General features: G+C 39.0%; 1 protein-coding gene across 1 annotated transcript in view; it reads left to right on the top strand.

The window, feature by feature from the left end:
- crhr1 (corticotropin releasing hormone receptor 1) overlaps window positions 1-16826 on the top strand; it is a 150160-nt gene that overhangs the window by 1290 nt on the left and 132044 nt on the right. The window contains exon 2 of the mRNA XM_024285068.2: window positions 12569-12656. Within this exon, the coding sequence (XP_024140836.1) occupies window positions 12569-12656 (88 nt within the window). The remainder of the gene's footprint in view (window positions 1-12568; window positions 12657-16826) is intronic.

Raw genomic sequence — 16826 nt, 5'->3', positions numbered from 1 at the left:
CTTTGGACATTAAGCCTGGAATGACAGGATTCTTCGTGCGTAAAAACTCAAATTTAAAGCAAAATATGGCCAAATCAAAACCTTTAGGTTCAGTTTTACACTTCAAACACAAAACTGATCAAACTATCTCTCCAGTCTAACAGTGCACACTGTCATCAGTTATTATGGGATGTGCTGTGGCTCTTATGAGTTAAACAAGAAAGAAACAACCCAAAGAACACGTGATTTGTTTGAACTCATAACATTCACGCTGATGTTACTGATGCCTGAGGTGCACGGCTGCATGCACCTCCATCCTATTGCATGAGGGGGCAGCTACCACACCAAGAATAGTCAAGAATCCTCTGCTCAACCCCCCAGCTTTCTATTTGCGTCCCCATTGTTGTGATTTAAAAACCCCTGTCACAGACACTCACGTCTTAAAGGTGAAAAAGTCGTATTTCTGCAGCACATTTCAAGTTTTTTTCATATATTTATGTATCAAACCACATTTTAATTAAACTTTGGCTGAGAACACTCTTATATTTTATGATAGCAATATATAAATTCTGAATTCCTTGAGTTCAAACAATAAATACGGGATCTAGAATCACAAATTGAAGGTCAAAATCTGGAAAATAAGGCTTTGTTTTGGTACTTGGTTACTCCGTTTTTCATCTTGATTTTTCAAAAAATAATCATAGAATTAAAAAAAGTAAGAATCATTGACGTAAAGTACATGTTAACAAAACTGACAAGCAGATATTTCAGAAAAGGTGATTTTCCAGCAGCAATGAATGACTATTTGGAGGTTTTATTTACACAACATGCTGTGTTTGCATTCAAACTGAGGTCTTTTATATGGGGGAATCCTGCAGGCTAATGTTATCCAGATTTTTATTTTATTTCATTTTTCATAAAACAATTACCCCTTTTTAGGATTTTAGTAAACATTTTTTAGTTCCTGTTATTTTAACACAATTAATGACAAACTGAAGATGATTCATTTTAGGCTTTAAAAACAAAAAATACATGTGAAATGCTGATTAATTGTTTATGTTATTGATATGTTAATTCATTATAACTACATAACAATTTAAAGAACATGATATATAAGTATTAAAATATGAATATACATAAAATAAGATAAAGCTACGTTTATACTGGTTATTTGAGTTGAAGAACGTGCTAAACGCAGGTTCTTGGATTAACATTTTGTTGATGGTGTTCACACTGAACAAGCAGGGAGGGGCTTCTTTTTTTAAAAATCTTTTTCTACTGTTTACTAGCGCACCTACAGTTGGAAGAGGTTTTTTATTTTTCATTATTCTATCCGACATATGAAACTGGACTGAATCTGAACTATTCCCCTTTCGCTACAATTGAAGGAGCATTTTAATCGGTAAAGTAGTCCAAAGTAGTTTCTTTAAGAGCTAAACCTCGCTGCAGATATTATGCGTGGCTTTGTACCACAGAGGAGAAGCGCTTTTCTTCTGTGCTCTGAAGCACTGAAGCTTACATTTAAATGTAAGTCATGACTTTTTGTTTTAGCACAACCTTTTTAAAGTTATAAAACTGATGTTTTGTATTTCAGAGCGTTAGCAGTGCTGTGCTAACGTAGCTGACAGGCGACTATTGATGATGTCATCAAGTGGGATTATTGTGTGAATTTGACGATACTATTTTCCCACAACTCTCCATTTGGGGAGCTACGTGATGGGGTATTGAGTAGAGCTGTACCGAGTACCAGATACTCACGATCTGCTCCTGGAAATTCAAGTACGAATTTTTGCGACGTCCAAGATCGTTGATTTGCGATCTTTATAAATATAGTAGAATGCAGTAAACTATTATTCTATAAAGATGTATTTTTTGCTCTGAAATGCAGAATAATGTTGGATTTTAAGTTTATGAACTAAAACAAAGCCGAATGTGCAGCACTATTGTCACCGGAAGTAAACAAATCTTTGTGTCGGTGAAGCTTCCTGTTTTCAAAATAAAACTAACAAGAGCTTCTTTTTATTCAAAAATGAGACTAAAGTTCCATTCACTGACATGACTTTCTAAAAAACGAATTGAACATCGTAGCTTTAGCTCCAGTGTTCACATTCTTTTGGTTTTGGTAACTCTTCAACAGTTGATGCAATTAACGAAACTCCAGCGGATTCTGAAGCGGAGAATCGCGCTGATGTGCAGCTCTCACAGCTGAAGAGCGGATGTTAACGACACCAATCAGCTGATTCTGTTGCAGAAAAAAAGACAACTTTTTATACCAGCTTTGGACCAAAATGTAATGCTTAGATTGTACAGTTATGCGGAACGTTGAGGATGGAAAAACATTTTCAGGTTTTGTAGTTAAATGATCTAAAACAACTGTCATGTTTATGCTAAAAAGTGACAAAACCATTTCTTTCTATCCAAATCTTTGTGCTTTTGTCAGTTTTGTTGATTCTGATTGCCTGAACTAAATAAATGTATAAATGATAATGATCTAATACATATAATTTTATTTTTCACACATCTAGTAAATAGACATACACAAGGTAACAATCTTTAAGTTCAATTCCTGAATCAAATCAGATCGGCACTTAAGTAACGATCCACAGCCCGGAAGAATTCGGATTTTTCCTTTTGTGTCATTTAATTCCAGCCATACACAAACTGCAATTATACCATGGTCTGGGTGAATACTCGATTCTGATTGGCTGCTGGGTGTGGATTAAAAAGTGTTATCAGTTTGTCCTTTATGATCAATTTACAATTTACGGTATTTAGTGAATGAAAAGTAAACCTATACGTCACTATCAAATCCCAGTCCTGGATTGGTCAAAGTTCAACCTGGATTAACTTTGAACGTAGAGCCTGAAAATGGTTGTAAACACTTGTGTAACTACGCGTGAATGCAGAAGCCTGAATTGCACAATTACATGCATTTACAGAGACTTTTAATCGATAATGGACGATTAAAATATTATTATTCATTTCTTTTTGTTCCAACTTGCTGTTTCTTTGGAAGGGGTGTGGTGATGTGTAGAGGTAGAGCGGTCGACTTCTGATGTGTCCTTGGGCATTGAACCCCATACTGGTGCTTATAGGCTAGACAGCATCAGTGTGTGTGAATGGGACTTTCACAATAAAGCACTTCTGAGAAGATAGTTAAGCACAACATAAGAGCACGCCATCAGCAACAACAAAGGAACCATAATTCTCTGTGACTGATCTCACTTTCTTTTATTGAAAATTAGCTACTAAAGGGAACGTTTGTCACGGTTCCGTTGCAGCAGCTGCTGTATTCTTACACTTGTCAGCAATCAGCCGGCGTGAGCGGAATGATCCGTGACATCTTGCAGGTGAAGCCACACCTCTAACCTGCAGCTGTTTTCTGAACGCATCAGCGTTTTGCTGATGCTGAGATGAGGAAACGTCGGTCTCCGTCTTCGTCTTCTAAGGAAATACGTCTGGGCAGAAAAAGGAATGTTATTTGTTTGGTTTAACCTAAGCCGTCATCAAAGCAAGACGGACAGGGAGACAGAAAGAAATATGGTTAATATAAAATATTGATTCTGATGGGCGTGTCTTCAAACACACTTCTACGATCAGTCACGGCTTGTTTGTTAAAACCCAGGATGGCTATAATAGAAGCAGGGAGCAGTAAGCTGCTCTCAGAAGGCCGTAAGAAGCTGAAAATGTGCGTAAAATGAGGCGCAAAATAGCATGGAAGACACAGAAAGGCTGGAATCAGCAAATACCCTGGACTGCGGCACGTTTCAGGCTTCATGCTCAGCCTCTGACAGCATCTCAGCATTTTAACGTACCCACAAGGGAGACCTTCTCCTCCTCTGTACTCCTCTGCTTTTCCATAGCAGAACCATAAAACTGTGAATCTGTCGCATGAGACCCAGCAGACGCAAACTGGTTTTTGAACTGTGGGCCGTTTAATCTCACCTCTAGTATCTAAGGCATATTCTCTAGTAAAAACTACTGCTTTTTTTTTTTTTTTTTTGGTGCATCCGACTTGAGTTAATTAGAATAAAGCAGATGCCTTCACTCACCATCCCTTTTTTTCTCAAAAAGACTTCTTCAGCTGTAAAAAGCGACTGAAGTACACTCCGACAGCTCCTTAGTTGAATTGATTGGTTTTCATTATCCTACCCAGGATTCAAGCAGACCGATGAGTAACTCTCGGTTCCCTCAGCATCTGCCTAAAATATGAGCGCTGGGGGGTCACAGGGCCAGAGGTCCACTCCATCTCCTCTGTCACATGCACTTAAACAATTAAGATAATGTAAAGCTGGTGGACGTCTTTCTAAAACAGGCTTTTTTATGATGTTCTCATCCAAATGTAGTTTTGTATTTACACTTAAATACATTTTCACATACTTGGAATGCTTGTTTTGAGTCCCAAACGAGTTTTATCGTGAGGTTAGACCATATCTGATTGTGCTTTTGTGTGTGCTACACAGTGTGACCTCGACCTTAATGACCCACTCTAATAGAAAATGTGTTTTGGGTGTTTTTAATGTGTTCTTGTGGCATTTTCCCATGATGGAGGACATATGTTCAGAAAATTAAGCTCAAAATTCTATTTCTGAGTATTTCTTTATTTAAATCATTGTAAATCAGGAGCAGATGATTACATTCGGTTGGCCAGAAACTCCTATTCCACTCCATTCTGAAACACCCATTTCTAGACAAATAGATCCATGATGTTAGCTCCAATATTGCTCACTATTTTTATTCTTCTGGTCATGTTAGGTTGGGGGTGAAAGCCTGGAAATAGATGGATGACTGGAAGTGGGGTTGGGGTTGCCCTGGCACTCATAAAAAAACTACCCCCCCCCCCAAAAAAAAAAAAACCCACTTCTTTACTGTACTGTGTCGCATGTCAGCGTAGAGATTCTTTACTTCGACTCTGAATCCGTTGAAGAACAGTCTAAGAATTACGGTAATTAAAGGAATGTCAACGCTGTACCTCAGTTCACTTGCAAACAGACTCTGGTGTGGTTCACTTAAGTGTAAAAACCAGCTGAGCAGCTAAAGCAGACACTGTGAGCTAAATCAAGCTTTTAGTTTAGCAGGCATGTGTTTAACGAGGCCTGTTTCCATTTCCTTGAACATCAAAGTATGTGTAAAAAAATAAATGAATAAATAAAAGGTAAATGAATATTCAGAAATGGCCAAAGATTTCTCTTGATGTTTTTTCTTCACATCTTATTGGTGTCTCAATTAATCCTTTATTATGTTGTGTGTTAGGGTGTGTGGGGGCATTGCATGTACTTTTTTTATTTTACCAGCCTTAATTTTTTTTATTATTATTATGATTATTATCGTCTTGCTCTTTGGCTTTTAAATATGGAAATGTTTTTAATGTGAAACACTTTGCTGGAAAAGTGCTCTATAAAGATTGATTTGTTTTGCTCTGCACCAAGAGGTGAATTTCTAATGAACTCTTGTCGCTCTTCAGAAACTATATTCTATAAAAAGACTGTAAATTATGGTTTCTGAAAATTGTCAAAATCAATTAATAGAGTTTACAGATTCACTATTTCATGGAATTTCTCTGGATGGAATTTTATTGGTTTCTAGCACATTTATTTTGACCACGATTTGTGTTTTTTAATAGTATTTGTATGAAAGCTGTTGTTTAGAAAGGCTGACTGTCCCAAAAGCTCTCCACCCTTCAGGATAGATGAAGATTGTATCTCTCTCTTTTTCCAGACTAATTATGCTTTTACGATATAGGCTCCACTAATACAGCTCAGGTGAGCGGGGTGTCCCAGAAAAGTTGATCCAAGGGGCTAAAGCCAATGGCATTTACAGGGGAAACCCCACTCTCTGTTCTGTTTTAGCCTTTTTTTTCACCTCTAGTAGAATTGTTGGAGAGCTAAATCGAGCTTTTAGTTTAGCAGGCGTGTGTACGACGAAGCCTGTTTCCATTTCCCTGGACATCAAAGCAAAATGGTAAATGACAGATGAATATTCAGAAATGGTCAAATTTGCAAAAAAGGGTTTTATCCTCGACCAAGGTGTTTGTAATTTTTAATGAAGCAGAACGGAGTAAATGTGGAAATGAGCAGGTGGAAAGTGATCTGTTAACACAGTGTGCACTAATCCCTGCATCCTGATAGCATCTACTGCACAGTTGTGTAACTGCATCACATTGATGCTAAAAAGATAATTGAAAGGGCAAACATCAGCCAGCAAACGGATACGTTTATAGCAGCTGTGTGGATGCAGTTTAACATTCAATTATATCCTAAACTCAAAAATATTTAAATTCCTGTTGAGCACATTTTTTTTGTTGTCGTTTCTTTGTTTTTTTTATCATTTATTTTATTAAAGTCATTTGTTTGTTCTTGACACTTAAAGTCTCACTTCAATCATCTTTTGATCTATTTTCAAAGTGTTCCCAGTGGTTTTTAAATTATCATTATACTGATCAGTTTTTTTAATTGTTGTTATATAGGAAATAGTTTCTGCAGAGCAGCAGGAGTTTATTAGAAAAAAAAACAAAAAATGGAGTTTATTAGAAATTCACTTCTAAATTGTGGGCGGGACTGTTGGTAGAGCTACACCCTCCACCCCCCTTTCCGTCACCTCTAATTGAGAGTTCTTTTTACAACAAAAATGGAGAGCAGTATTGGAGTTATCCAGTCGTCCAGTTCTGATCCAGATTCCAGCTCAGACGAGGAAAACAAAGACATTCATGGATCTATTTGTCTGCAAGTGGATGCATCAGAATGGAGCGGAGGAGGAAGCGTATTTTCTATGTCACAAATTAAATCTTTTCCAAACTGTATGTTTTCATCTGCTTCTGATTCACAACAATTTGAACAAAGAAATACACAAACATGGAATTTTAAGATGAATTTTCTTTATAAATGTCCTTCATCATCAGAAAAATGCTACAAAAACATGTTCAAGTCCCCTTTGACAATTTTTTAAAATTAAAAAACGTTCCCATTCGTGTTTTAATGATGATTATTAAGTTTTTAACCAAAATCTCAGAATCTAAATGTATTAAAAAGCAATTTTTGATGTTGATCTGAAGCCTCTGTTTCCAAATCTCCTCCTAGGGGGCGTGGCTTTTGAAGATGAGCTGAGCAGCTCTGCCCCTGATCTCCCCCTGTCTGATTATGATAGTTCTGTGTCTTGCTAGCGTAAATCTTCACGCTGCTACATAAAAACGTCCATCAATCTGGGTAATGTTCAGCCGTATGGTTCTGATCCGGATGTCAGCTGGACGAGGAAGTGAAGATCTTCATGGACAGAACTTCCTCCAAAATCCTGATTCTTTCTCCTTCCAGTTCACCAAAGACTCTTTTAGCTAATTCTCCAATGTTTATTGACTGTGATCAATACATTCAATCATTGGTTTCTCAGAGTTCTTGATAAAATAATCAAAGCTAACATCAAAATGCTCTTTCATTGATTTACAATCCTTTCCAACTGCGGTCAAATGAGCCGCCGTTCACATTTCCGTGGTCACATCAAGAAGCTCCGTGGAGTCTGGTGGAGATTTTCCAGCGTTCTCAGTCCTGCTACCGTAAGTATTGGATGAAACTCACACCAAAAATCCAGTGATGCTGATTTGACCACAGAAATGTGAACGGCGGCTCATTTGACTGCAGTCAATGTGAAGATACCATCTTCTCTTCTCCAGAACCTGAACTAGACACTAGGAACAGATGAGGGTTTAGTGCATGTGCAGCAGAGCTGTTGATGGAAAGAAGATCATTCATTCAAACAGAGTCTGTCCAAGACAGTTTGATTGATTTAAAAGGAGAAATACTCGGAAATGCAAAAACTAAATGATTTCTGATTACATTTGTTCTCTTTCAGAAGAAAAATGACACACATACATGTTAAAAACTCAAAAAACATAATTTTCATTGGAGGGGGACTTTAAAAAACACCAAAAGTACCATTTTTATCAGAGTGGGTTTTTAGAAGTCACTACATAAATAAACTACTTTAAACCCGAAGAACCTTGGTTGGGTACATTTAGATGTGGTCTCATGAACTCTGCTCTGCCACGGCTACATCTATAGTCCCGGGCTCTAAAACAACCCCCTCCCCACCTCACTTTTTTCTGTTCCTTGTAGAATCAGGCGATGAATATTTTGGCAGTGGGCCCGTGCTTCAGCTGGGGTCATGACTGTCCCAGCTGGTCCCCGTCCAGATACTTTTTTTTTGTTTTTTTTTTTATCTGTCCTTCCTTCTATTGGCTTTAAAAGACTACATATATTTCCTGTAGGCCTGTTAAGTGACACATTAGTGGAAAAAGCTTCCAGGGTCTTGACATGCTAAATACCCGTTCTGAATTTTAAGTCTTTAGTAGAGTGTCTGTAACAATAGGTGGTCAAAAACAATGCATGCGTGCCTCTTCTGACTCATTTCACTGTCATTTCAATGCATTCTAGTTTTAAGACTTATTTTTGTTTAATAACAGCATGAAATGTTGCCCTTTTTTGCTGTTGTCAGACAATGTTTTTTCACCTGGAAAAAAAGTTAAAAAGAAACTCCATATTTTTGCCCCAATATATTTATGTTAGTCTGTAACCCCTTGTTTTTTTTAATTAAAACTTTAGACCAAAGGGGTTAAAGCTCTCAGATGATATAAACTATGTGAAACACTTAAATCCAGCTTGTTTGAAAAACCTGCCTCCTTTAAAGTGGGTTCAAACTCACAACCAGTGTGAGCCTGCGTAGAGCCCGCTCCTCCAACTGATCTGTCAATTCAATGCAACATGAAAGAAAATGACTTCATGAACTTTTAATGAAGCGCAACAGGGAAGTGTTGTAGTGGTTAACACTCTTACCGCACAGCCTGAAGGCCCTGGTTCAAATCCCGACTGGGTCCGTTCTGTGTTCAGTTTGTTGTCCTTGCTCATGCCAGGTACTCCGGTTTCCAAAAACAAATGTCAAAAGTTAATTGATGTCTCTAAATTGGTCCTACGTGTTAATGTGCGTATGTGTGACCTTCTGATGGAATGGGATAGGCTCCAGTAATCCTGTGCCTCCAAAAGGGATTCAGCAAGAAAATCAATGGATGGATGGAAATACAGGAACTTTTAGAGAAATCTGACATCCAAGTCTTATTCAGTCCCGTTATCTTTCATTTTCATTTTTGCTTTGATCATTTTTACCATTAATGTGGTGGAATCTATTGCCCTTTTGGTTAAAGGGTTAATTGTTGTTAATCTCAAACTCTAGCAAAAAGATTTATTTTTGCTCCACAGTATCTCATCATCCATAAAAAAACCTTAAGGATCACACTAAGAATTAGCACTTCTTAAATTAAAAAAAATAAAATAAATTAAAGCAGTTTGACCTTGGGAATGAGATCTAAAAACATTTCACTTCATAACCCATCTGCACAGAATACTGACTCCAAAAAAACATTGTAGTGTTGTATTTATCAAATCATGCAATCTACACATTTTGAGTGTTATCACTTGGATTTGGAATTTATTTATTACAATCACTTAAAACATAAGAGAACTAAAGAGGACAAACACTCAGGATATATCTATGCATAGATATGAACTTTGGACGATTAACTGTGACTTGACTGGAAAAAAATAAACAAGAAACATGTCTGTGTACTCCTAAATACACATGTAAATGATGTCATCATTACTAAATAGATATATTTGTACTTAGCAAATACATGACAAGTATGTTTACCTTTACTGGTTTGAGCAAAATTGAAAAATATTTCACTTTCTATTGATTTTATTGTGAAAACAAATTGATATATTTGTGTTGACTGATGGGTTGTTCAGTATAATAAGCTACACCAAATATTATTTAATATATTCAACCAGTTATTCAATTACATCACTGCGTTTGTCCCCCAGAGGGAAAGTAAAATTGGAGAATTTCAAGATGAACACTAGAGTAACATCACCAACACACACATGATTCTAACCTTTATAAGCTAAACCTACAATTTAAAGTAAAAACTGTAAAACAGAGATAGTCTAATTGTCACTTCTATAGATTATTATTCAAATTATTGGTAATTTTGCTAAAGTTTGCATTCATTGTGTTGTTATAGGTTGTAGGGTTAAAAACTGAGTTTTACATGATCAAAAGGTTTGTATTTTTACACAACAACATTAATTAGCCGCATTAAAAGTGTTAGAGAATTCGCTGTATCTGCAACTCCCAACCTTGTTTGTAACTCATAAAAACTGCTTGATACCACTAAGACTAACGTCACTGTGACTACGCTTACTCCTAGTTTTGTTAGGAAGTCGTAAAAAAAAAAAAAACAGTCCGACAGCGCTATATGTTGGCCGCATTACCGTATTCGCAATCCCTGTAACTTCCAACCTTGTTATTAATACGTAAAAAAAAACAGCCCAACACTGCTACGCGTTAGCTTTGTTACCATATTCATTAAACCTGTAACTCACAACCTTGTTTGTAAAAAAAAAAAAAACAATTCCGTTAAATCTAACGTTACTGTAACAATGCAAACTCCCAACCTTGTTAGTAACACATAAAACAAAAACACAGACCAACACTGCTACATGTTAGCCGTGTTAGCATATTGGTAATACCTGTAACTCCCAAACTTGTTTGCAACATAAAAAAAGCAGATTTAGATCACTAAAACCAATGTTTCTATAATTACACTAACTCCCAACCTTGTTGGTAACAAAAAAAAAAAAAAAAAAAGAACACATTCCGGTACCGGGCTGCGCGGTGGCGCAGTGGTTAGCGCTCTTGCCTCACAGCGAGAAGGCCCCGGTTCGACTCCCGGCTGGGACCTTTCTGTGTGGAGTTTGCATGTTCTCCCCGTGCATGCGTGGGTTTTCACCGGGGACTCCGGCTTCCTCCCACCGTCCAAAAACATGCTTCATAGGTTAATTGGTGACTCTAAATTGCCCCTAGGTGTGAATGTGAGAGTGAATGTGTGTGTGATTGAGGCCCTGCGACAGACTGGCGACCTGTCCAGGGTGTACCCCGCCTTCGCCCATCAGTAGCCGGGATAGGCTCCGGCACCCCCGCGACCCCGAAAGGGACAGAGCGGTCAGGAAAATGATGATGATGATGATGACATTCCGGTACCGCTACTCATTAGTGTATTCACATTACCTGTATCTCCGAACTTTATTTGCAACACGTAAAAAACAAATAAATAATGATTCTGCTATAACTAACGTTACTGAATACGCTAACTCCCAACCTTGTTAGTAACAGGTACAAAAACACACTCCGATGCTGCTACACGTTAGCCAAATTAGCATATTCCAATAACACCGAACCTTGTTTGGAGCTCTGTGTACCTTTCAAAATCGCTTTAACACCAGTAAACAACCAGAATGACTCATTAAATAAGGCACTCCAGATTAACAAAGATATTGGTGCTTTTTGACAAAAATTAAGGCTTTTAAGTGTGGAGAAAATCCCATACGTCAAGATCGGGTGTGAAATGTTCCTCCATAATGCTTGTTTTATGCTAATTTCAATGTATTCTTGCAGATATTTCTATGCAAATTTCTCCCACTGCTTTTGATATGTGAAAGTGTGTCAGGTCAGTAGGTTACTGTACTCTAATATCTGCAATGATTCACAAAGCATTTACCGGCAACAACCTAAAATCTGGGGCACTCTAACATTTTATGCTACATGACCTTGAGTGCTGACCTCAGGCGTCTGAGCAGAAACGTGCCCCTCAGGTGGAGAAGTTCAGTGACTCTAAAGCGCCTTGTTCTCTGTTTCCTGTCAGAAAAAATGGCGAAATGTTATCGTTTCACATTCTGCATTAATAATGCCGTTGTTTTATTTAGCGAGGAAGCAAACATGGGCTGTGTAGGTAATCGTAGACACCTGATGAGAGCGTGGAAAATGGCTTCAGCTGGAGAAAAGCTGTTTTCAGGCGTAACTCACTTGAAAGGCCCGCGCCACCTCTAAGCTTTTGATATTTTGGCTTTTTTTTCAGCTTGTCGTGAGTTCCAGCAGTCAATCAATGCTTTCCAGACTTCCCAGTGCAACATGTAACACAATCCTCCCCCTTTGTGCTGCCAGCCCTCCTGGTTTGAGCCGTCTCCAACTCTGTCCTCCGTCCAAAGCAGAGGAAATGCATTTGAGATCAAAGTGTGAGGATGAAATATTAATCCAAACACCGAATTCCACTTTGCTGTCATTTAAAAAAAACCCACACAAATACAGATAGTGCTTGTTTTCCTCCCCGTGTGTGTGAGCGAGATCTCATCTGAAGCTGTTATGCTGGTAGAAACACAACTCTGTCACCTGAGAGTTTCTGCTGCTTGTTTTTATAATCAAAGGGATTTTTTTCATGTTTTTTCTCCACGTCTGCACTAAAGCAAAGCCAGCCTGGGAGCAAATTGCAGCAAAAAAAAGTTAGATTCTTCTCACTTCTTATTGTTTTAAGAAAAGAGAAGAAGAAAAAGTGCTCCACCTTTGAAAGCAGCTGCAGGTTACTGAAGGTCTCCCAGTGTGTGTCTCCCACCCCCCTGAGAGTATCATAGAGGACTCTGAGCGGCGACGCTGTGTTAATATTTTATTCAGTGATCAAACCTGACCTCGGCTCCCTCTCCCCCTCTGATTCCAGGTGTGCGCCGTCCTGAGCCTGCTGCCGTCGGCCTCTTTGGCGGATCTGACATGCGAAGCTCTGCTCATGCTGTCAGGGAACGTCTCATGTAAGTCAAAGAGAAACATCAGTGGGCTTTTTATCACGACTTTTACACGCTCTTAAAGAGCACTTGTTGCCCAGCGCAGGCCTGCCTGTGTTTTCGTTATGCTCAACTGTTAACTACACTTGTGAAATGCCATCGATTTTTCGTCCTTTCTGTCTCGTGGCCTTAACCGCTAAATGCCATCTTCAGTCACAACTTCTCTCTTGTGCATATTGGAAAAATGTCATTCTGTATTACTCCTCTTCCATCTGGCCTCACAGGTACAGTTTTGCTAAAGACAGGAAGCTGACAAATGCTTTAGGACTGCCGCTGTTATTGTTTGCATTCATAAATGCGTCAATGATAAAATCTCTGTTATCGTGCTGTCACTCTGACATCTCCTGCTGGTTTTAAATTACTGCATAGATCGGCATGTATTTTATCTGTGAATAAATGTATGTGAAGATGCTTCTCGCAGATCAAAGTCACAGTTGGAAACAGTTTTTCCTGATCAAAATGTCAAAACAGCAAATTTCAACGCTTGAGAAGTAGAGAGCAGGAATGTTTTATTTATTTATTTATTCATTTATTTTTCGAGATTTAAACATTATTAAAAGCCTCAATAGATGTTGTATCGAACTACTCACCCCCTATATTGTTCCCTTTAGTCAGCCCTGAGTGTCTGCTACACGCCCCTCACTTTCCCTCTCTCCTCTGCCATCCTAGAACACCTTTTTCAAAACTTTTTGCTTGGTTTTAACTCCATAGCAACCATATAATTTTATGGTCACATGGGGCTGACAAACACGTTTTTCTAATTTTTTTGAAGAATTTGCAAAAATAAAATTTGGGATTTGCTTAGCAACTGAGCTTTTTTTGTCAACCACACCCTCATTCCTAATATGTCGCATGTCATGTTGATTTGTTCACCTTGAGCCAATGATTCATGTGTTAAATTCTCACAATATTACAGTTAAAGAATATGTGTGCAACAGGAGCACTCCAATCGTTTGATTTCTGATTCAAATAATAAAAGAAAAATTACCCAGTTTTGACATTCAACAGATAGAAACACTATTCTCGGTGGTGGAAGCATGAATCATAATCAAACACCAGACGAATGGTCTCAGCTAAATGTCAGAATGGCTGTTTTTGCCTCCCAAAACGACCCATTTTCAGATCTGACACCCACATTGGCAGGATTACAGGGACAGCAAATCCTCAGAATGAAACCACACAATCCAGCCCACAGAAAGATGCTGAGACGCTCAGGCTGTGTCGGAGCTCTATATGCAGCCTTGAATATCCCTGGATAAATATAAACCAAGCAGTTTATGTCCTTATTATCTCATTTTTTTGCTTGTTTTGTCCGCTGCCAGTCTCATGCTAAGGATCCTATTATCCTGAAGTATGGCCATTGAAAGGACAAAGGCTGATCACGTTTTTTAGCGGTTTTACCTTTACCTTTAATCTACTGGTAACCTTAAAAAAAGAAAAGTGTTAAAGGAACGTAAAAAACATTGAGTATTTCCTTGTAGATTTTGACAGGTTATTAAAATATATAAATTTGTGGAAATTAGGGCTGCCAGGCAATTACAAAAATTAATTGAATCAATTACATGCTTTCTGATTAATTAATCTAAGTTAATGTACATGTCAAATTTGGCTCTGACAGCATTTTTAAATGTTTCAACTCAAATGAATTTATTTTGCAATCTACCTAAACAGACTAATGTACAAGGTAATGTCATTTTATAAATAATCATTTTTTTCTCAATTCATTCTTTATGGTGATGGCAACTTTCCAGAAATGTAACAATAGCATTAAATTTCTGCCAAAAGTCTCTCACGAGCATATATCAAACTCCACGCATGTAATAAACGTGTTCCTCGCGTGCACGGAACGTTGCACGGGTGCAGGACAGTCTCCACGCCCGCTCCTCTACTCATGCACGCTCATGAAATCTCTTTACGTTCCTAGGAGTATTGTTACGCTTCTGTGAGCTCTCCTGCTCGCCTGAGAAAGTATTTTTACGCTCCTAAAACTAACATTGAAGAAAAAAGAAAACAGAAATACCATCATTCGTATTTCAAATTAGAACTAAAAATAAAAAAGAGGTAAAAAAACGACTGCTTTATTTATTTATCAATTCCTAAACTATTGTAGAAAAACAAATAATTTTTGATGTTCCTATTCTTAAAAAAAGTAAAATGAACCAAGCGCATAATGAATGTTTAAATTCATTTTCTTTTTTTTTGAAAGCAACAGAATGCTGATGTTGGATCCTCTCCATTGCGTATTCAACCACAAGACCTCAGTAGTTTCAACATAACCCCTTGAACATCTGGGCTACCACTCAGACCACGGGAGCTCCAACATGCTCCACCGCAGGGGTGCTCACACATTTTCAGCATGCGAGCTACTTTAGAGAACAAAAAGCTCCAAAAGACCTACTATATAAATATGTAAATATACAGGGACATGAGATGTTGTGCATCAGGTGTCTTCCAGGCTCAGTGACCTAAATCTTCAGACCTGTGCAGATCATATCCATGGGTCCAGTCCAGGACTGATTCATGTAAGGTTGGGAATCATCAGAATGCAGATTGATCCTGGCTGTAATAGTCTCCAATCGGTGGAATTTGTAACTGATCCCAGGATCGCACGCTGGTCGGGCCGAGAGGCAGACCGAGAGTACGCCGACGACACGGCGTAATCAGTGTACACAACCTCTTCAGATTTGGACGTAGGGGCGTCGCGGATAAGGGTTTGGGTCGATGTCTGGGTGGTGTTGTGTGTCTTGGGGAGCAATGTTGGTGGCCTTGGACGTGGGAGGGTCTGGCCGACGGACCCACCACCTGGACTGAGGTCTCTGTGGTCCTGCACCTCAGGTTCAGAGTCTCTCAGTCCTTGAGTCTTGTCCTCTTCCTCATCGTCCCAGTTGTCCTCGTCGTCCCAATCATCTCGGGACCCACAGGCCTGATCTCTTGTGGATGCAACTTTACTCATGCTGGCCCGCTGGACAGCGCCTGGCAGGAGCCGGAACCGTCGGGGTGGTGTCTTGGCCCACTGCTCCCGTCTGGTTCACTGTTAAGGGGTCTGCCGCCACATGCACCGTCCCCGGGGCCAGGCTGGTTGCCTCCGGGCCCATCTGCGGCGCCAGGGGAGCGCCCGCGTCTATGTGGGGACTGTGGCGGACTCAGATTGTCTGAGCTTGACAAGCTATCACTGACAGAGTCTTGGCCTTTGGGGTCCCAGGCCTCTCGCCTCTGCTGCTGGGCGTCTCTTATGTCAAACCCTTCCATTTGAGCCCCTAATCCTGCGTTGGTGGGATACGGGGCCACAATGGCGAGCATAACTCGGTGCTCCAAGATTTCATTGTCAGTCAATGCAGCATCCAAGATGAGCCCATCTGTTGCCATCGCCTCGACGTAGCCATCGATGGCGCCAGATGTGTCACGCGGCTCATCATCAACAAAGCCCTGATAGTTTTTGAGCAAACGGATGCCCATTACTATCAGGAGTTTGCCACAGATGAAAAAAATGTGACTTATACTCCGTAAAATATGGTCCTCCTCCATCACAAGATTAATCCACTTATACAATGAGAACAGCTCAGCAAAGTCTGCACTTGATCCAAACAAACCAAAGCAGACTGGTGTGATGTGAATAGGTCTGTAGTTTCCTTTCTGTGAGGCTGGAACATTAAGATGTTACAAACAAGTAGACAAAAATGTATTTCAAAGCAGTTAGTGCTGAAATCTGAAAGTCCTGGGAGCCAAACTTAATACATTTATTTCTTTTATAGGTAGTGACTTCAAATAGGGACACAATAAAAAGTATTTGATATATTTTGTGGTCAGGAATGTTGTGAAGTTGCTGAAGAAAATCACAACAACATATCAACATTGCAGTGTGATTACAGTTTGATTTCAATAAAAACTGCTGCTGATTCTCAGATTTTATTGCCTTTAAAGGCTCACTCCAATCCTCTTTTGATATTTTGTAAGAGGGTTTTTTAATTATGATAATGCTGTTTTTAGCAAACATTTAACAAAGCAAACAAAAATGCGTTGTTTTCTGGGACATAGTTTCTACAGAGCGACATTAGAAATTTGTTTTACATGCTCTCCTGCTAGCTTACAACTCCTCAAAACCGCAAGCTAATATTAGTGGTATGACAAAAACGACAA

The sequence above is a fragment of the Oryzias melastigma genome, linkage group LG19, assembly GCF_002922805.2.
Source record: "Oryzias melastigma strain HK-1 linkage group LG19, ASM292280v2, whole genome shotgun sequence".
Classification (NCBI taxonomy): Eukaryota; Metazoa; Chordata; class Actinopteri; order Beloniformes; family Adrianichthyidae; genus Oryzias; species Oryzias melastigma.
The sequence above is the reverse complement of the archived record's forward strand: the minus strand, read 5'-3'. Positions and strand labels throughout refer to the sequence as shown.